At 33.2% G+C, this 19,852-nt stretch overlaps 1 protein-coding gene across 14 annotated transcripts in view; it reads left to right on the top strand.

Moving 5' to 3' along the window:
• Positions 1-19,852, top strand: part of LOC143239029 (uncharacterized) — a 72,141-nt gene that overhangs the window by 28,136 nt on the left and 24,153 nt on the right. For 6 of the 14 annotated variants that reach the window (XR_013020919.1, XR_013020917.1, XR_013020920.1 and 3 more), the window contains exon 5: positions 11,792-11,899. The exons of 6 other annotated variants lie outside the window; for them this stretch is intronic. Coding sequence is in view for 4 of the 8 variants with exons in the window: in XM_076479764.1 (XP_076335879.1) it covers positions 11,792-11,899 (108 nt within the window). In the remaining 4 variants the exon portion in view is untranslated. Of the gene's footprint in view, positions 1-11,791; positions 11,900-15,489; positions 15,697-19,852 lie in introns of those variants that run through there. 2 more of the 14 variants (XM_076479769.1, XM_076479772.1) reach the window with 2 other exon arrangements.

The raw sequence follows: 19,852 nt of genomic DNA, 5'->3' as shown, positions 1-19,852 counted from the left end.
CTGTGATCATACCGATAACTATAATTTTTTTCACATTTTCATTACTTTTGCAGAGTAAACCAGTCTTTAATGATATTCTGGTATATAACTATTGAAATTATACATTCTTTTGTATGAAGGATATCTATTTACAGTTACGACAGAAAGTGTTTGTACCCCTGCGTCGTGAGTAGTTTTTTGCTCATAACGTAAAAAGTATTATGATTAGGCTAATAGAAATGTAATATATTATAAGTATTATACAAACACATATCTACATAATTTTTTATGTAAATTAAATGACAAATAAACTGTTTATAAACAAATAACCAAAAATAGGAGGAACAGAAATTGTTCATACAGTTCAGAGTGTGTGGAAAAACTGATATTCCCGTAAAAATTTTGTTTAATTTGGCAAACAAACTACATTATACCATTCCAGAACTAGACACTGGGTTCATAATTATAGGAATTTAGCCAGTAAAACATTTACTTCCGTTAATTTAGTGCCGTCTCCATCATTATCTGCTTGGTCATCATGGTGAACAGGAAACAACTATCCAATGATTTAAAAAACCAAATTATTGTAAAATACAAGTCTCGTTTGCCTCTTTCCAGTATTGCTACACAACTTAATGTGCTGAAATCTACTGTTCAAAGCATAATTGCTAAGTTTAAGCTTACAGGATCAACTGCTAACCTCCCTCGTTCCGGATGCCCCACCAAAATTCCAGAGAGAACCAAGAGGAAGGTTCTCAGAGAAGTTAGTAGGAACCTTCGTTTAACACGTAATGACATACAGAAACTGGTAAGGGAAACTGGGGTTGAAGTAAGCACCTCTACAGTTACGAACATATTACGCTCTTCTGGGTTCAAAGCATGCTGTCCTCATAGAACTCCATATTTAAAACCTGTTCATTTAAAAGCACGATTGAGGTATGCAAGAAAGAATGTAGATAAACCCTTTACCTAGTGGAAGAGTATTCTTTGGTTAGACGAGACGAAAATTGAGCTTTTCAGGCACAATGATGTTCGCAATATTTTCCGTAAGAAGGGGGAACGAAATCTTCCAAAGAACACCGTCCCTACAGTTAAACATGGAGGTGCCTTGATCATGCTATGGAGTTCTTTCATCTCTTCTGGTGTGGGCAGTCTTCACCACATCAACGGAATCATGAATAAAGAAGAGTACGTTGATATATTAGGAACTTGTATCAAGAATGATGCTTGGAACATGCGGCTTGGGCGTCGTTGGATCTTCCAGCACGACAATGACCCTAAGCACACATCAAAATATGTGCAATCCTGGTTCCAGAGGAACCATATAAGCATTCTGGAGTGGCCATTGCAGTCACCTGATCTCAACCCAATTGAAAATGTTTGGCATAAGTTGAAGACCAGGGCTCATCAGCATCTTTAACTTAAATGATATAATGAACAGAAGTATGGTTGTAATCATATAAAAGTTATCAAAGAAGATATTTATCTGTTTTTTTCATTTTCCAGATTTTCAAGGTTGGTTTATAAAAATTGTTCTGTGTCCATTAAATACAAGCTGATGTATATGTTTTTGATTAGTTTAGTGACTACTGCATCATGAAGTTTTTCTATTGGATTTGCTCTGAATTTGAGATACTAATGATTGATGCATTTGCCCCTCATTTGAACACTCAACTACAAGCATTTTGGTCTCCAGTTCCACACCCTTAGACATTGGCAATAAATGCTTTTAGTTAGGACTGGACAAGATTGCACCTCTGTGTCTTCTCACTAATTTGTATGGTAACTAGAGTACTCGCTACAATTTGTTCAATCCCTTGTTGGATTCTTTAGGTAGCACTAAAATGACCAAATCACACTGGTTTCTGCTTTTGTTGTACCTCTTCCTAATATCCATTACTGTTCAGACAGCTACAATTTAACATTGTACACCCTGCCACTCAGAAGTTCAAGTTTCTTGTGTGGAGGTTATGCAGTCCTTTGCATGGCATTGAGGTTTAACTTTTATGTTGCCATGTATCTGTCTCAATCTTTGTGTTGTCCCACAATGGACATTTATCAACAGAAATAGCATAATATTAACAATGGTGTATTTGAGAGGAGTTTGTACCCACTTCATCTAGAAATGCCAGCCACCAAAACTCTTTTATTGACATGTTTTTCTAACAGGTGTTTTGCATCTTCCACAACCATCTTATATAAGGCAGCTAAATAGAAGAAGAGACAAAACTAAGTTCCCAGTTCTTTCTGGCCTTCTCAAGTCATTTTAGATCCTTTGTAGCTTATATAGTAAGGTACTATTATATGCTCTTTCTCAACATCAGTTGGAGCACTTAGTCTTCTGTCCCATTTCTCACTTTTCCCTTAAGTTTTATTTTTTTATTGTTGTTGGCCTGTGGATGTCACCTGTCAGAGTTGTTTGCAATGTGTATGTATAGGATACTTTATCATTTTATCTGTGTACTCTTACACCCAAACAAATTCTTCTTACCTAAGACATTGATAGCCAGGAAAGAAATAGAATACATCCTTTTCACCAATTAATCTGACTATTATTACTCACCTCTGTGACCAGTTGGTACTCAATCATTTGTTATATCGAGTAAGGGTTTTTAAGTGTCAGCACCTCTAATGCCATTAGGGGTGTTAGGCAGCAACTTTTCTTCATTGGGATCCTTCAGTTCCTTGGAATTTATCCCCATTTACTTTGTCAAGATGGGTATGAAAATTGATCCATATTTCTTATTCTGAATTTTCTTTCAAGGTGAAAAGACTTCTGTGAGCCATCTCTCATCAAAGTTGTCACATTTTTATGCCCTTAGTGGTCCCAGTCGAATTGCTTGCTGGAGAACATTGTGTGGGCTGGTATTGTAGACTATCTTAACCACATCTGCTAGATTGTATGGAGGTGTGAGTACCCTTGTTATTAATATTTTCTTTTCTTTGCTTTCCAGAGTCTCTTGCCTCTTTTTCACAGGATCTCATTTTGTTGAGAGTGTTGCACAGGCAAGTGTGCTGTTATCTAGCCAATTTCACACTAGAAACTATTAACACAATATATTTTATCTATGTTGCAACATAGAAATGAGGTGTTCCATCAGATCACATAGAAACAAACTTGATGATATTGCTCTACTGTGCTGGACTGCCACTCATGGACTATCATGAGTAAAACATTAGAGGATTCTGTTGATCAGGGTATGAAATAAATTGGGGTCAGTTTGCTTTAAAACATTTAGAGACCTTGGTTCATTTATTGAACTACTTACAGAGCTCTGTTCCTTAGGACTATCCAACGCTTTTCACCCATCATATCTACTAGTTAAACTAGGGAGTCATTACCACACTCAGTTTCTAGTCACTGGTGCAGAGGACAGAGGTTATTCCTCCAGAGTACTTGAGTGAATTACTCCCACTCTTGCAGAAGAGGGCAAAGTTGTTGGTACTTCTACTTGGGATCCTGGATAATTTTTTTTCCTGATGTTGGTAGGAGATGCACCATATTATGAGTGGGAGCCAACTCATAATATTGGTTTAGATTTTATGCTTGGCTATCTTGTTGGGTTCACTGTGACCATTCTTTTTTATTAATATTGGTTCAGTCATTGTTTTTGGTAGGATATCTATTGTCTCCTTGTAATTCTGAATGCAAAGTGGTCCCATCCTGGATCCTTGATTGAGCACAGCTTGTTCCACATCATCTCCATAATGCTGGGGATGGGTAGAAATTATCTTTCCTACATGGTTGAGGAGCAAGGATGAATTCTGTTTCCTTGGGTTGAGTATGGCATTCAGGAACCCATCATTCCAAGTTTGGGGGTGTTGCTTTTTGGACTTCTGGTTGAGATGAAGGTTTAACCATTTCAACGTTACTTATCATCACAATTCCAGTGGCTCAGAATACTTCACTCTTTCGCTACAAGTTGTGATTCACTCATAAGTATATATATTTTAGCAGTCCAATTTCCCTATCCATTAGTGTAGGATTTAGGGGACCATAGTTCTACAATTCCAACCCTGAACATTCAGTGGAACCTTGGTTACCTGATTGGGACATGGCCAATAGAGTTGGTGAATCAGTTCGTATTCTGTCTGGAGTACATGAATTAGGTGAAGAGTGTATACCCATTCTGGAGTTAGTGAGGTTCCCCTATTAGATTGATAAATATTCTGTTGGCACACCCACAGTCTATGCAAATGCATTCTGTATGGATAATACCCTTACTGGCCCCTCCACCTTATCAATGTTAGAGGAGATAAGTATATATTGAAAGTTAACAGTTTCTTAAACCAGAATTGTATTTCCAATAATACTTAACCCCTCTAATTCTCCCTTGCCTTTCTTCTCCACTAAGAGCTTGTGTTAGAGACTACGTATTGGGTAAGTCTCAAAGATGATAATATTATGTGAAAGACGTGCTTAGTCATATACACTACCAGGAGAGAAGGTGAATAGAAATAGGTGGAGAGTATCACAAGACAGATATTGCCAATGACAATTAAGTGGGGAACAAAAAATCAGTCTAATGCTTACTTGAGTAGCAGCTGGAGTGTAAGGTATATATTATTTGAAATATGTTTTCAATTTAAGAAAATGTTAACTTGACTTTACAATGTGAAACTGTTATTTACTATTCAAGTTGATCCTTTTAAATGAACTTTTGTTATTTGGATAAATATTTGTTTTTTATGCACACATTCTAAAATGTGAAATGTAGATTATAGATATGTAGAAAAAGATAATGTTTCTCTTTCTTGTCTACTTAATGATCTGAAAATTATATATTTATGTTTTAAAATTAAGATGAGCAAAAGGAAAACATCAGTGTCAAAATCCAATGCTTTTAAAATGATTAATTTGTTATTCTCAAATTTGTTTTTATAATTTTCTTCATGGTTTAATTAGTAATTTCACACTTTAAACATTAGTCCAAATGTTATCACCTTATCTCAACTTTTATGCAAGTAGTAAACATTATGATTGCTATTAAGAGATTAAATGAACATTAGGACTGTTGAACTTGTATTAGAAAAATAACTGAGCTTAATACTTTTGGCTTCACAGTTGAAAGTTTTTCATTTCAACAAAAGTAGTTTCTTGTAAAAATAATTTAAAATAAAAAACCTTAGTATTTGGTGTTTTTTTTTAATTTAATGATCTTTTCTTGAAGTTTAAGTTCAAGTACACTGCAACATAAGTAAGGATTCAGATTAAAAGAGCTAGGTAGGCATAAGAGCTAGCAAAAGTAGGAACAGTATGTATTTGTCAAGAAATATCTTTATAGCAAGAAAATGCAATAAAGCTTGGTCATTATGAAAATGTAACTTGCTGTATTCTTCACAGCTTTATAAGTTAAAATCAAGGCTAGTTCATGGAGCCTGTATGGTTGCAATGGTGTTATAGGTGTAAACTTAAATCATATGTTAACCTGAGTGTTTCTATTATTATAGCTGGTTAAAAAATATCATAAATTTTAATATAAATCTAGAGTTGAAGTATAAAAACTCAGAAAAGATTGCTGCTTTAATGAATTTCATTTTTTTTAATCTTTGAAAATAAGTTTTCCTGCTAAAATCAACTGAAGCTGATAAACTTGGTATGCACTTTTCAATATAGCACTGCATAATATCAAATGTGCGAGTCTGTGTTTAATTAAACAAATTTATTGAGAGATACAAAAAAAAAGTTTTAAAAATGTATAGTTATATAAGTTATGGTAACAGTAATAAAAAAATAAAGTTTAAATATTTTGTCGTCTTTCCCACACACATCAACAGTACTATTCGTGTATTTTGTGATGGAAAAGTGATATAATTTGAAAATGAAAATATTTTTAGTGGAATATACTCTCAAAAAAGGGGACCTATTGTACTTTTTTTTTTCAAACAAAATTTTTAATAGATACAGGAGAAAACACTTAAGAATTATATATAAGGATTAACTTAAGAAAAAATGCATGTGTGTTGGTAGCTATATTAATCTACTAACACCTTTATAAACAAACGTACCTGAGCTTGGATTTATTTGTCTATATGTTTCTCAGAGTCAGAGTATAACATCTTGAATTAAAGTAATTAAGTAAAAAACATTAATCTTAGTTAACTTTGTAATAAATAAAAATCAGATAGATGGCTGTATTAAATGTAATTTTTCATACAGGTATGTTTTCATGTAGAAATGGACATATTTTAGTCATTATATTGATAGGATAAATTGCATTGATTTTAAAAATATCTTAATACTTGATAAATTCTAAGTAAGTGAGATATTTCATTGCATTTTAAATATTCAAGTATAAAGTAATATAATTGCATTTACTTTACAATAAACTACATTACTGTGAGGTTGAAAATACGGCATTTGAGTTTTAAAAACCTTGGTTTTTATCATTGCTGTAATAAACAATTTTTGGAGTGGTTAGACCTATGCTAGAACTCAAAAATTTGTGGAAAGCACTATGGCATACAAAGCCTGCCATTTATAGGGGGGAGGTTAATGCTGTGAGATTGAATCTTAAGCCATTTTAATGAAAAACACTGCATACACATAATCTAATGTAGTTTATTAAAAGAAGCAAATTGTAATACATATGTTGGAGGTATACATGCCATGAAAAAGTGATCAGGCCATGGTCTGACTGGCCTTACTGCTTCTTTTTGCCCTGTTTATGACAGGATCTTTTTTATATTGTAAAACCAGATGAAAATTAGTATTAAGTTATTGCTTGTGTATGTTGTTGCACAATCTGCAGCTGGAAGTGAGTAGTTTTTTTATTTTTCATGTTGCTCTAAGGCCTCTTGTAATTGCATATTGATTGCACTTCAAATGTCTAACTTGTTTATAAATAAAGTTATGAATCCTGCTATATTGTTTAAACAGAAGAGTTGGCTGATCATTAAAATATTTGAAAGTGTACGAAACTTTTAGATATATTTTATATGACATGAATTAAGTAATGTTTAGTCATTTTTGGTAGAATTTAAGAATCTTTGATGGGTTTACCCATTTTTTTTGTCTATTTTAATAATTAATTTCTGACAGTTAAAATGCATTGATATGGAATGGGTCTAGGAAAATTTCAGACTAGTTTGTTTACTGTGAAGATAAGCACATAATGGATAAAATAAAACAGATTTTCTAAACACATTTCTGTATTCTTAAATTTTGAAAGAATAATTTAGTTATCTTCTCTGATAGAAATCACTGATGACCTTTGTGGGAACCAAGTTCATAACAAGCAAGGTACTTTGTTGAAAAACATTAAAACAAGAGGGAATCCTCAGTAACTGTGGCAATTGAAATTCTTTTAGACAAATTTAGAGTAAACTTGTCTATCTTTTCTTTCTTTTTTATTAGCTATATTTTTATGTGTCAACAATATCGAACATGGGGCTTGTATATACCTGATTCAGTTTTATTACACATCAGGATCTCTAACAGTCTACCCTCAAAGTGAAATTATTTTAGGCGGGATTAAAGTAAATTTGTTTATGAGACCTTGGGCTTGGTCAAATACATCAGTTGAAAGGGTTTGGTCTCCTGAATCTAAAATTGTAATTAGATCTCAAATTGGTCAAGTGATAACTAAGCTATAAACTAACAAACGTTTGTTCTCAAAAAACCTGGAGACATTTTATGAGTTACTGCACTGCAGCTAAAAATGAGATATCTAATTATTGTGGACAAGTTTAAAAAGAAGTATAAACATTTTCTGAACAAATTTAAAAAAGAGGCATAAACCTTTAGTGGACAAAGTTCAAAAGGAGAGTTGAACCTTTCATAAGCAAAATTGAGAGAAGATGTGATCTTATTGTGAATAAAGTTAGAACGAGACATAACCCTTTTCTGAGTAGAGTTAAAAGGGGACATGCATTTTTATGAGAAAAGTTAAGGGAATATGATCTTTTTATGAAAAGAATTTCAAGAAGCTGAAACTGGAAAATATCCAGCATAATTTTATGGAACCTTTTTTAGTTTTTTCTTCTTCAAGCAAAGTATGATTTATTTTCTGTTTGGAATGATATTATGTATCACTTAATTCAAATTAATGCATAATATAATTACAAGTCTTATAATGTATATAAATATATACATATTCATAATTGTACCAATGGTTTGACTGTGGTAAAGTGGTTGTATCAGTAATACAGTACAATACATTGTTTCCACTCACGTAAGTAGCTATTGTTATTCAGTGCTGCCCTCTATATGCTAAAAATGTTTGTGATGTTACAAGCCTTTTATCTTCCCTTCATTGGAATTGGCTGATTCAGTTGCATATTTCATGCAAATCATCATGTGACTCCCTCTATTCAATTCTACCAAACTATCAATTTTTATTTGGCAGTGCTCATTTTCAGACATTTTTTTGTTTGGTGCTGTTTATGTGAATCATCTTCTTGATTTTCATTGTTTAATTTTTGAAGAGAGATTTCATTACTTTCTTTTTTCTTTACATTGAAGAAGTCCCTACTATAAGTTATTGTATTATAATTTGTTGATTGCATAATGTGTTATTGATGAATTAAGGAACGTATTCCATACTGTAAAAATATATAAAATTATCAAATTTTAGATAAGGTTTGAATGCAACGGGTAATGTTCATAGTCTCAAACAACTACTATCCTTCTGCAACATATCCAGAATCATTCTCACCTGGGTCCATTCTATGGTTTGCGCTCTTTTGAGTGGAGTTTGCTATACACCATCCCACATACTTTTCAAGAACACATCTCGGATGCATAGTGAGGACTTTTTATACACTTAGTGGCCACTTTATTAGGTGCATCATCAAGTACTGGGTAGGACCCCCATTTACCTCCAGAACAACATGATTTTTTTCACAGCATGGATTCAACAAGGTACTGGAAACATTACTTAGGGATTTTGGTCCATGTTGACTGAATAACATCATGCAGTTTTTGCAGATTTGTTTGTCACACATTCATGCTGCAAACCTCCCTTTCCACCTCATTCTAAAGGTGCTCTATTGGATTCAGATTTGGGGACTGAGCAGGCCATTGGAGTACACTGAAGTCACTGTCATGTTCATGGAACCAGCTTGAGATGATGCATGCTTTGTGACATGGTGCATTATCCTGCTGGAAGTAGCAATTGGAAAAATAGGTAGACTATGGTCATGAATGGATGCACATGGTCAACAGCAGTGCTCAGGTGCTCTATGGCATTCAGATGATGCTCAGTTAGTATTAAGGGGCCTGATGTGTGCCAAGAAAACATTCCCCACATCATTACACCACCAGCCTGTACCATTGACCCAAGGCAGGATGAATCCATGGTTTTATACTGTTCATGCCAAATTCTGACCCCATCATCTGCATGTTGCAGCAGAAATTGAGATTCAACAGACTAGGTGATGTTTTTTCAATCTTCAGTCATCCAGGTTTGGTGATCCCATGCCCACTGTATTCTCATCTTCGTGTTCTTAGATGACAGGAGTGGAACCTGACATGGTCTTTTGCTTCTGTAGCCCATCTGCTTCAAGTTTTGATGCATTGTGCAGTTAGATATTCCCTGCTGCACACCACTGTCGTAAAGAGTGGTTATTTGAGTATTTGTGGCCTTCCTGTCAGCTTGAAAAAGTTTGACCATTTTTCTTTACCCTCTCTTATTAACATGGTGTTTCATCCACAGAACTGCCATTCACTAGATACTTTTTGTTTTTCTCACCATTCTCTGTAAACTCTAGAGGAGGTCAGCTGTTTCTGAGATGCTGGAACCACCGTGTCTGGCACCAGAAATCATTCCATGGTCAAAGTTGTTTAGATCATGCATATTCCCCATTCTAATCTTTGATCAAAGAATAATTGAACTTCTTGACCGTGTCAGCATGCTTTATATGCTTAGTTGCAGCCACATGATTTGCTGTTTGCATTAAAGAGCAGGTATACATAATAAAGTGGTCACTGAGTCTAAATATCACATAATCTGGGAAGTATGTAAATTAACAGTTCGTACTTAACAACCAGATTACTGTTGGTCATTAGACAGAATTACCTTAGCTATACATGTGGGTAATGTGATGATGTTTCAGAGTTGTATGTTTGCTGTAACATACATTTTGTGAATTAATATGTTAAAACATTCTTATAGAGATGCTTACTACTGAGTTCATCAGTTCATGGGTGATGTAAAATACTGAAATCAGTATCATTTACTTCCAGAGCTCATTAATCGATTACCTTCAACTAAATGTTTGTTCTCATGTGAGAATTGAATAGTTGGCATAATTGAAAATAGTAGTAATTAGAAAAATTAGTTTTGATTAATTGGTTATTTTCATGATTCACTTCAATAATCAGTTAAGCTTAATGACCTTGAATTAACTGAAAGTAATAATGAGAAATCATAATGGTAATATTTTCATTACTTAAATAGTTGGAGCAATTGAAAACAGTGATTTCAATCAGTTGATTACTTTAAGGAATGATGTAATCACTCAGTAAACTGTAGGCATATACGAACATTTTTGGTAGATACCTGTGAGTGAATACTGTTGTAAAAAGTGAGTGATCTTTGTTCTATTTGTGAAATTGTTAAAAATGGTCACCCAGTATGATGAACTGCTAATTTGATGAAGTTTAAATCCATTTTATATATGTTAATAAACCTTGACAAAGATCTCTAGAAGTGGATCATCAGTTCATGAAACCCCAATATAGGAAATATTGGATGCAAAAACATTTCCTTCTTTTGGTTCATATATTAAAAGTTGTAACAGGTTAGATCATATGCAATGGTGCATTAACTTTACTGTTATAATAACTTGAAAACATAAAGAATTGAATTAAATAAATGAAAACTGAAGAAAACTAGTGTGTTCACTTTTAACAAAATAGATATACCTTCTTTAAAAGTAAGTTGATGATCATAACTTGTGGACTTCATGGTTGCATATTTTTATTATGTGTGATGCATATGTACATGAAGCAGATGTTACAGGAATATATGTATGATGTAGAATTTTGACTTAGGGTAACTTATACTAAAATATTTCACTTTGAACATTTTGAATTCCTTAACATATTCCAGGTTGTGTGACCTATAATATGAAAGTTTATTAAGAGCTGACACTAGATAATGTCATAGTTGGAAATTTTGTATTGTTGTACAATGTGTACTTATTTTGTGTAGACAAGTCCATAGTGTCTGATGGTTTAGTTTGATGGACTGTTTATGTTTTGCACAGTAAATTAAAACCAAATATTCTTTAATTGCTGTTTTGTAGTATCTACACATGTACCAAAAATGATGTATGTAAGCATGAAATAGTAAAGTTTTGTTTTGTTAATTATGTATTTGATTATCAGAAGCTAAACTTTTGTCAGCTACTGTTTTTGATTTATAAAATTGTTAGTTCATATGTGTGTATATATGTATATATATTTGTTGTTCATAAATATATTTATTCATTTGAATTTAAAATAGATCTGTTGTACTTGCAGAATATCATTTTCATTATTGATTTCATTTATTTTACTTTGTTTAAATCTTCTTAGCTTAATATAGATAAGTGAAAAACTCTGCAAAATTTACTTTGTCTTTGGAAAAAAAATCTCGAATCCATTGATTTCCAGTGTCAGATATTAAAACATTATCGTGTATTTACTTTTTAAATTATAGGCTACACGTTTAACCAGACATTTTAAGATTTAAAAAAAACAACACCAACTAACCAATGCACATTGCAATTGCTTCAAGATTGTTTAATGTTTAATGCAAAAGCATCTCAAACTTGCACAGGTGTTTTAACACAGAAACATTCAGATGAACATTATTTTAATTTGCAGACCACACCCAGCAGAATACTTTGGAAATCCTTCAGCATCAATACCAGGAGATAGCGACACTCCACAGTTCTTTGGGCTTACCAGCACCACTCGCTGCTGCCCAAACAGGTGTGCTTTTTTACATTAGGAACACTTATTAAGAGAAATGACTTTAAAACTTGTGTAAATTTTGCAGTGTGTTTCACATACTTGTGTACTTTTTATGATATATGTAGTATATTTGAAGAAGCTAGAAAACAATTGAAGTGGAAAACGTACCTGGTGAACTGCTAGTTTGACAATGTATTAGCCTGCTTCTGTATATCTTCTTCAATTCTGATTACCAGTTTACATGGCAGTGTAAAACTTATTCTTAGAGATTTAAAGTGTCTAAGGAAGATATCAAACAAACTGTTTCCTGTAACATCTTTAAAACTCATCATGCTACCTACAGATTGTTAGATCTTTGTTAAAAACTGTGTATTGCAGGCTTGTTTAAAATAATAACATAATGGTTTAACTCAATCTAGAGAAAAAAAGTTTTGGAATCTAATAAGTATAATATTCATGATATTATGTAAAACTTTTACTGCTTTCATTTTTTGTTTCAATCCATATAGATATCTTTCTTTGACAAGCGTTACAGTTTTCCCAGGTTTAATTTCACTGTTCAGTATCTCATCATTCTCTGTTGAAGCTTTAACAACTTTGTTATATTTTTCAGAATGTATTGGTTTTATAGGTGTATGGTAATTTAAACTTTATTTTCTTTAATCTGATTGAAATGGTGTATTAGACAAGTCCTATACCTGCTAACCTAAAAGGTTAATCTACTAGCACTTGCTAGTAAGGCTTCTCATTTCTTTTTGTTAACAGCTCAAAGTACCACATGCATAGTGTGAATTTAGTTCAATTTTTTGAAATCAAACTATGATTTTGACTTGTGTTACTATCTTTGAATATGTTGTGATATTAAATTCCCTGCATGTGTATCAATGGCATGCAACTCATGTAGCTTACAATTAAGACATTATCGAGAAGCTGTTACAAATATTTTATTTACAAAACATAACAACCATCAATAATTAACCAGTAATCACAATTTCCTTGGCTTATCTTAAGCATAGGAAAGGTTTCATTTATTAACTTTTGTTAATACCACTTATAAGATAAAAAAGCTTTTGATGATTTTCTTTATTATAAACATTTTCCACAACAGATTTCATGTTGGTAAGAAAATATTTTGAGTGCTTCATAAATGCTAGTAAGGTTAGGCCTGCTTGTTTTGCAATCACAAACATATCTTTTCATCCCATAAATATCAGTTTTTGAAGATTAAAAAACAATAATCATCAGATCATGTTATTTAAAGATGTCACAGGAAACAAGTTTTTATTTGCTCTTTTTTCTGTCACATTTGCCAAAAAAAGAGGTTGCTGAAATGATAATTGTACGTTGTGATTCCATAAGATAGCTCTTTGTTTTTAATTTGATGTGACTACCTTTACAAACCAAGAATGATTAATTGACTTGTGCCATCTTCATGAAAAGATTTTATGAAATGATTGACATCAGTTCTTGCTACTCTTGATTATAAAAATTAGTTTGTTCATCATGATTAGTATGTCATGATTATATGAAATAAAAGTATTAAACTGATAATTCTTGTATATAGTTAAATTTTTTGCCAAAATTAACTGTTGGTTTGTAAATGTTTCTCTTTTACTTTGTTGTTTGTGGTGTGTATATTTTGATTTTTCATTGCATAAAATGATCTTAATATAAATGTCTGTATTTGACTCATGTAATTCTTAAATTTCAACAACCAGCTTAACATCAACCTTTATAATGAGAAAAGTGTGCACCTACATTTTTTAGACAAAAATGTTTATTGTAGACATTGATTCCCTGTCTTAGTAAAGGAAGCATTATTCAGAAATGCTCCTAACCTCCTCACAGAACAAACAGGTATTACTTTGTTAATGTGTACTGCATCATGTTTAATATAATCATCAACAGACCATACCCCTTCACCACAAGAATGGTGCCACATCCTCCATGCACAGTAAAGCCCACAAGCAAACATTTCAAAGAAGGCTCATTTTTTTTCTAGGAACTGCTTTGTTCAGGTGTTTTCTTCTGTAAAAATTCTTGAATTTTTGCATGTGTTTTTTTAAACAGTTGTTATCATTTGTTGCAGTTTTTCTTCCATTTATTTTCTTGATTATGAGTTAGAACTTTGTTTCAAGCTACATTAAGTTTTTCTCGTAATCAAATTTGCATTTTTGGGGCATATGTTCTGGTGCCTTTGATAAAGCTTTCTTTATCAATACTATTTTTTGTTGTTTTAAGTGAACAATTCAGTCCTTATGTGAATAAGTTAGGCCTATGTACTATGGACATACCATGCTAATTTTTATATGAAAGAAAATGTAAGATGGTTTAGTAGATCATCTGAATTGTGAATTCATGCTTCCACATTTCTAACACCTCATGATGTTCTAACACTACTGCTCTGGAGGGGTCATTATGGAGAATTTCTCTTTGGGTCAGTGTAATCCCACTATCATATAACCTAGTGGACACACCTTTCATTGGGAAGTAGGATTGAGTTATTTATGTAAAGGTGCATTAAAGGCCACTTCCTACACTAAGAAATAGACCATTTATGGTGGTTATGCCAAGCAAGTAGATCTCATACTGTCTTTAGGACCCAGAACATGGATGATTCCTCTCTACTTTTATTTATTCTGATAAATCGTATTTCTCTAGTATTGCCATAGCCACACTACACGTACATGTTCTGCCAACTACCTGAGTTATAATGGTTGGTAGAATGATCTTCCATACTGCCTAACTGTGAGACACTTTTGCACCATGCAGAAAGTTCTTTTCATTGCACCTTTTACTCCACCAGATTTAATGGGCAAAGAGTATTTCCAGTATAACAAGTATATAGTCTCCCACTAAGTGATGCTCCACTACGCTTCTTTCACACACTAATGTGTGACATGCTTATTTTTGTAATTCCTTTATGTACACCATCTTCTAACCATCTTTTCAGTGTGCAATTCTAACTGTTTGTTCTGGGGAGAGATGAATAGCATTTCTGAAATTAACATTTTCTTACCTCAAGCTGTTTTTCAGTTAGATACTTATTTCTACATAGAACCTCCTATGCTTCCCCCCTACTTCCAGTGTGTTCATTTTGCCTGTCAAGATTGAAACTTTGTTGAAATACAAGTGTTAAAGGAATTTACTGTACATGGAATGTGTGTTGCTCTTCTGTTGGTTGAGAGCTGCATTCTAATGATTATGTTATAAGCTTTCAGAGCTCTAATATTTTTATCAGTGTTTGTATTATGTGCAATAGTGTTATCAACAGTGGCATAAGACAACAGTTGTTTGATTTAAAAATACAGTAACAGCAACTTTTACAATAGATAAGCTGTGATTTTAATGACTAAAACATTTTGACTCCTTTTATTGGGTCATCATCAATTAAGAGTTAGATTTGAGTTGCTGTTACTCTACTTTTATAATTTATTCAATTTGTTAGGCTCCTTAATAAACCGTAATTGTTATTAATTCTGTGAAATGGCATCTGTCTGAAATACATTTTTTGATAAGAAAAATATTAACTTTATTCAGTTGTATAAAGTAGATGTTTACATAATCAGAATGAATACAGAGAAAGCATTTAATAAAGTTTTTTTCAGATCCTGACTACATATTTTTTCCCCATATTTATGTATTTTCAACTTTCATCATGCTGTAGCTACAATGGCTTGTTATTAAAACATCACTGTAATTTACTCTAAATGGTATTATTTTATTAAACTGAAAGCTATATTGATATTTTTAACAAAATATTGACAGTGCTGGGTGTATAATTTATTTTTTGCCAAATAAAACATTTATAAAAATAGTTACTAGTAGTTGCCTTTGTGATAAAGGAAGGTTTTTGTTGTACTAAGAGAAAGAGGATTATGTCTAGGTATCATCTCAACAACTATTCATGCACCTAGAGCTATAGAAAACTTCATTATTGAGAATCTTTCAGTAATGGATATGGTTGAAAACTATTATTATACATATATATACTCTTATTTTAGTTCTTGAATGCCCTTAAGGGACCAGATGTAGAATGCAGTGTTAAAAAATATCATAGGCCTCATACTAATGTCTAATGACAAGTAAATTGACTATAATCCTGCTTCGCCAGCTTCAAAACAACATTCATACCATAACTGTCAACAAAAAATGACCTACAAAACATATACTTTGTTCATTGTTAAATGGAAGTCTTGATTTGGGTTCCTCTTATTCATGTAGAGAAGGTACTACATCTACAATAACAAATGATAAAGAAAAGAATAGTCAAAACTGTGTGAACATGCATGAGATGATAAGTGACATAGTTTTTATGCTGTCTTCACTATTGATACTACAGAAATGGGGAACAGAAGTATATTATTTTTCTTAGTCTGCATGAAAGCAGAACTTTTTATCAAGATGATGCACAGTGAATTTTTTTTTTAAATTAGTCCAGAAGCTTATTTGAAATGGTTTAATTAGGGCAAACTGAGTGAGCCATAGTTTTGTAGTGGAATCAAAACTGAATGAACTAAATTTATTTTTTTGATACATATTAAAAAAGTCATTTGAAAAATGTTTCTCTGTTTTGAGTGTAGTGTTGGAACAATTATCAGTTGCCTTGATATTATTGGTAACGTGTTCACATTGGTTACCATATAGTGATGATGAATTGTTGTCAATAACCACATTATCATCCATTATCTATTATGATACAGGTGTAAACTTTCCATTGCAACCATGCTGGTAGTGTTTGGTGTAACAGTAGCCCTGTACTGAAGCATTACATGGCACCCAACTGTTAGCGTGAGGCCTAAGACATAATCTATGTCTACATGCTTTAACATCAGCAGTACAATTAACATTTGAAGGCAATACTTATTTCAACTGCAGAAAACCCGAAACCAGCTGAAAAGATGAATCAGCCTTGTGTGGGAGTGTTATTGTTTGTTGTTTTTTTGAGTCACAAAGTTCTGATACATAGATAAAATGCTGTTGGGCAACAGTGTCCAACATCTTTTGTATATCCATATAATGAAGGGTGTTTGTCTCTCCTATCATATCCCTGTTGATATGGTTCTTTCACATTAGTCATTCGTTGAAGCAGGCTAACCTTCTAGACTGGGATGTTAATGTGGTCCTTACTACCTCATTTTGCCTCATTTCAAACCACTTTCCACATGCTGCTTGTTTCACCTTTCCATTAAGACTTATTTCCTCCTCCTCCTTCTCTTAGCCTGTGGATGTTAAAGGTATTCTTTGTTTACCTTTGATATTTCATGTACTCTTTATCATTGTACATAAATTCTCTTTTTTATCTTTATCATTCTTTTGTACTCCAAATTTTATCAACTATGGAGGGTAACTCCTCCTTTACTGCATTTTCCCTTCCATTTCCCACTTTTGTTCTGGGTCTGATCTGGATAGACTTCTATCTCCTGTACATGATCTTTGCTGTAATATTGCCTACACGGCTTCCCTCTGTAGTATCGTTTCCTGCCTCATTATTCCTTGGCATCTTTCCTCTGTTTGTGATCTTTCTCCTTCCATCCTCATCAGTTGGATTTAGATTTGGATTAATTTGGCTTATTCCCCCTTATAATCTTCCTCCCATACTTTTTTCACTTATTTCTCATCAAATTCAACAATTTACATTTTCCCTAGCATTTCATCCTGGAGGAAATACTTAAATGGGCACATGAACTCCTCCTAATATACATTTGTCTCTCATTATTTGCATAGATTAGGAGTTTCTCTGCCTTCCACCTGTAGCCATTCTTAAAACTTCAGTGAGTCTTTGACTGGGTATGTTATCTTTTGTTATTTTTCCCCTTTTTGTTCAGGGTCCTTATATCCCTTTTTATTATTATTTATTTCTCATTGTTTGAATCTTGCTCTATGGCAAGTGGAGCCTCATCAGATATTCTTTAACCTTTCACATCTGCACTGTCAAGCCATGTCTCCTTCCATGTTATAATTCCACTGAGGCAGGGTGTTCTACAAAATTGCTTATAGCCTCATACTTGTAATAGAATTACTTCATAAGTTTGACCATCCCAGAATGTACCCATCAATGTATTCAATAAATTGGTATGGTCTGCTTTTTAAAGGAGATTGTTATGGTCACCCACTGTACCTTCTTAGATGTTATTGTTTCTCTGGACTCTCCACCACATTTTCCCCTCCTTTTCTTCTAGGGAAGTTTGAGAGTCCTTATCACTTTCCAGTTCCAAGCTGCTAGGATGATATACTATGGAAGCATCCTTCTAATGGGTTAAAGAAATAGAGATGGTGAATAGAAATGATTATGAAATCATTTAGTTGAGAGTAGGGTGGTAACATTCTGCTGGTGTGGATGATGTAATATCCTCCAGTATGAAACATAAAAATAAACAGGAGTGAGAAGTCAAAATTGCAGTCTACCCTTTTGATTGCGTCTCTTCTTCCAAACCCCCTATGAATGTCGGTTCCCTGTTGTCCTCTCACATGTATTATAGATGTTTGTATTCCTCCCTCATTTATACCTCATTAGTGTTGTGGGCCACAATGGAGGTTTTTGTGTATTGATACTGTTTTTTTCTTTTTTGCTATTCCTCAGTGTTTTTTATTCTGAGGATGTTACTGCACATGGTGCGGTTCTGTTCAGTTTCACTTTGGAGGAAATGGTACACATTACGTAGTCGGCTTTCTTACCTTAGGCTTCTGGATCAATCTGTTTCTTTTGGTAACGTATTAGATACCCTCCAATCTTGTGAACTTGAGGTAAAGACAGTATGGTCCTCTTTCCTTCTCCCACTAAATGGCTGAGTTTTGGATTGTAGTTGACTTGCTACCAGTATGATCCTCTTTCCAACCCCCACATAGATGTCAGTTCCTGATGGCTTGGGTTTTGGATTTAAGTTGATTCGCCAGTGGTATGATTCTTTTTCACCCCTACATGGATGTTGGTTCTCAGCACATGGCTTTTTGATGCAGTTGACTTGCAGTGTACAGTCTGTCACTCCTGACTCATTCTACACCTGGGGGCAAATACTTGACATTTTACCAACTTTTATATATGGCATCTTTCCATGAAAGGCAAAGTGTATACCTGGTTCAGAATTGGTACAACTCCCTCCATCAGATCTTAGAATTTCATTATCCTATCGTAAGGAGTATCCTTTCAACACTTATGAAAGGTGCTTCTTTTTTCACTTTACAATGTGGGATTCTAGTTAGTTATGTGAAATGAAGTAAAGTATCACATCAGAATTTACAATTTTCCTACGCTTAAAATGTTACTAAACTTCACTCACAGTTACCACCCCTTCCTTCCCACTGAATACTAATGCTTCCATCTTCTGTCAAAACTCGAATGGAGTAAAGGAGTCACACAAGAGTGCGTAGCACTCCTGCTAGTGAAGAGTTGAGGCATAATAATTTGCATGAGAGACGTATTGGAATCAGTCAATTCTAATGGAGAAGAGATAGAAGACTTGTGGTATGCATAATTTTTTTGCATATAGGAAGCAGCATTGAACAATAGTAGCTATTTAGATGAGATGAGATAAGTACCTATTTAAAATACATTTTCAGTGTAGAAACATTATAAAATCTGAATAACTAATGATTACTTGTTGGTGAAGTTTTAGAGCTCAGTCAGAATATATTATGTGTTTCAAAATAGAAATAAATTATTTTCAGGTGTTTATTTATAAAATGTTTCCATTTAATTCATACAACTGAAGTGCATTGTTAAACTAAAGGTACTTGACACTTTGTTTGATATTCTTGAATGCATCCTTTAGCATTATATATCCGAGAGTATTTGGCGTTATTAAAAAAATTACAAAGAAACATTCTGATCAAAAATTGGTGGTACAATACTTGATCATCTTATATAAACTTTCAGACACTTCAAATCGCTTTCATCGTTATGACAGAATTTTACAGGTTGTTATCATTGGGAAGTAACTTAATAGTTTCTTTAAGAGAAAGTTTTTGTCA

This window comes from Tachypleus tridentatus, chromosome 13, assembly GCF_004210375.1.
Source record: "Tachypleus tridentatus isolate NWPU-2018 chromosome 13, ASM421037v1, whole genome shotgun sequence".
NCBI classification, from domain to species: Eukaryota; Metazoa; Arthropoda; class Merostomata; order Xiphosura; family Limulidae; genus Tachypleus; species Tachypleus tridentatus.
The sequence above is the reverse complement of the archived record's forward strand: the minus strand, read 5'-3'. Positions and strand labels throughout refer to the sequence as shown.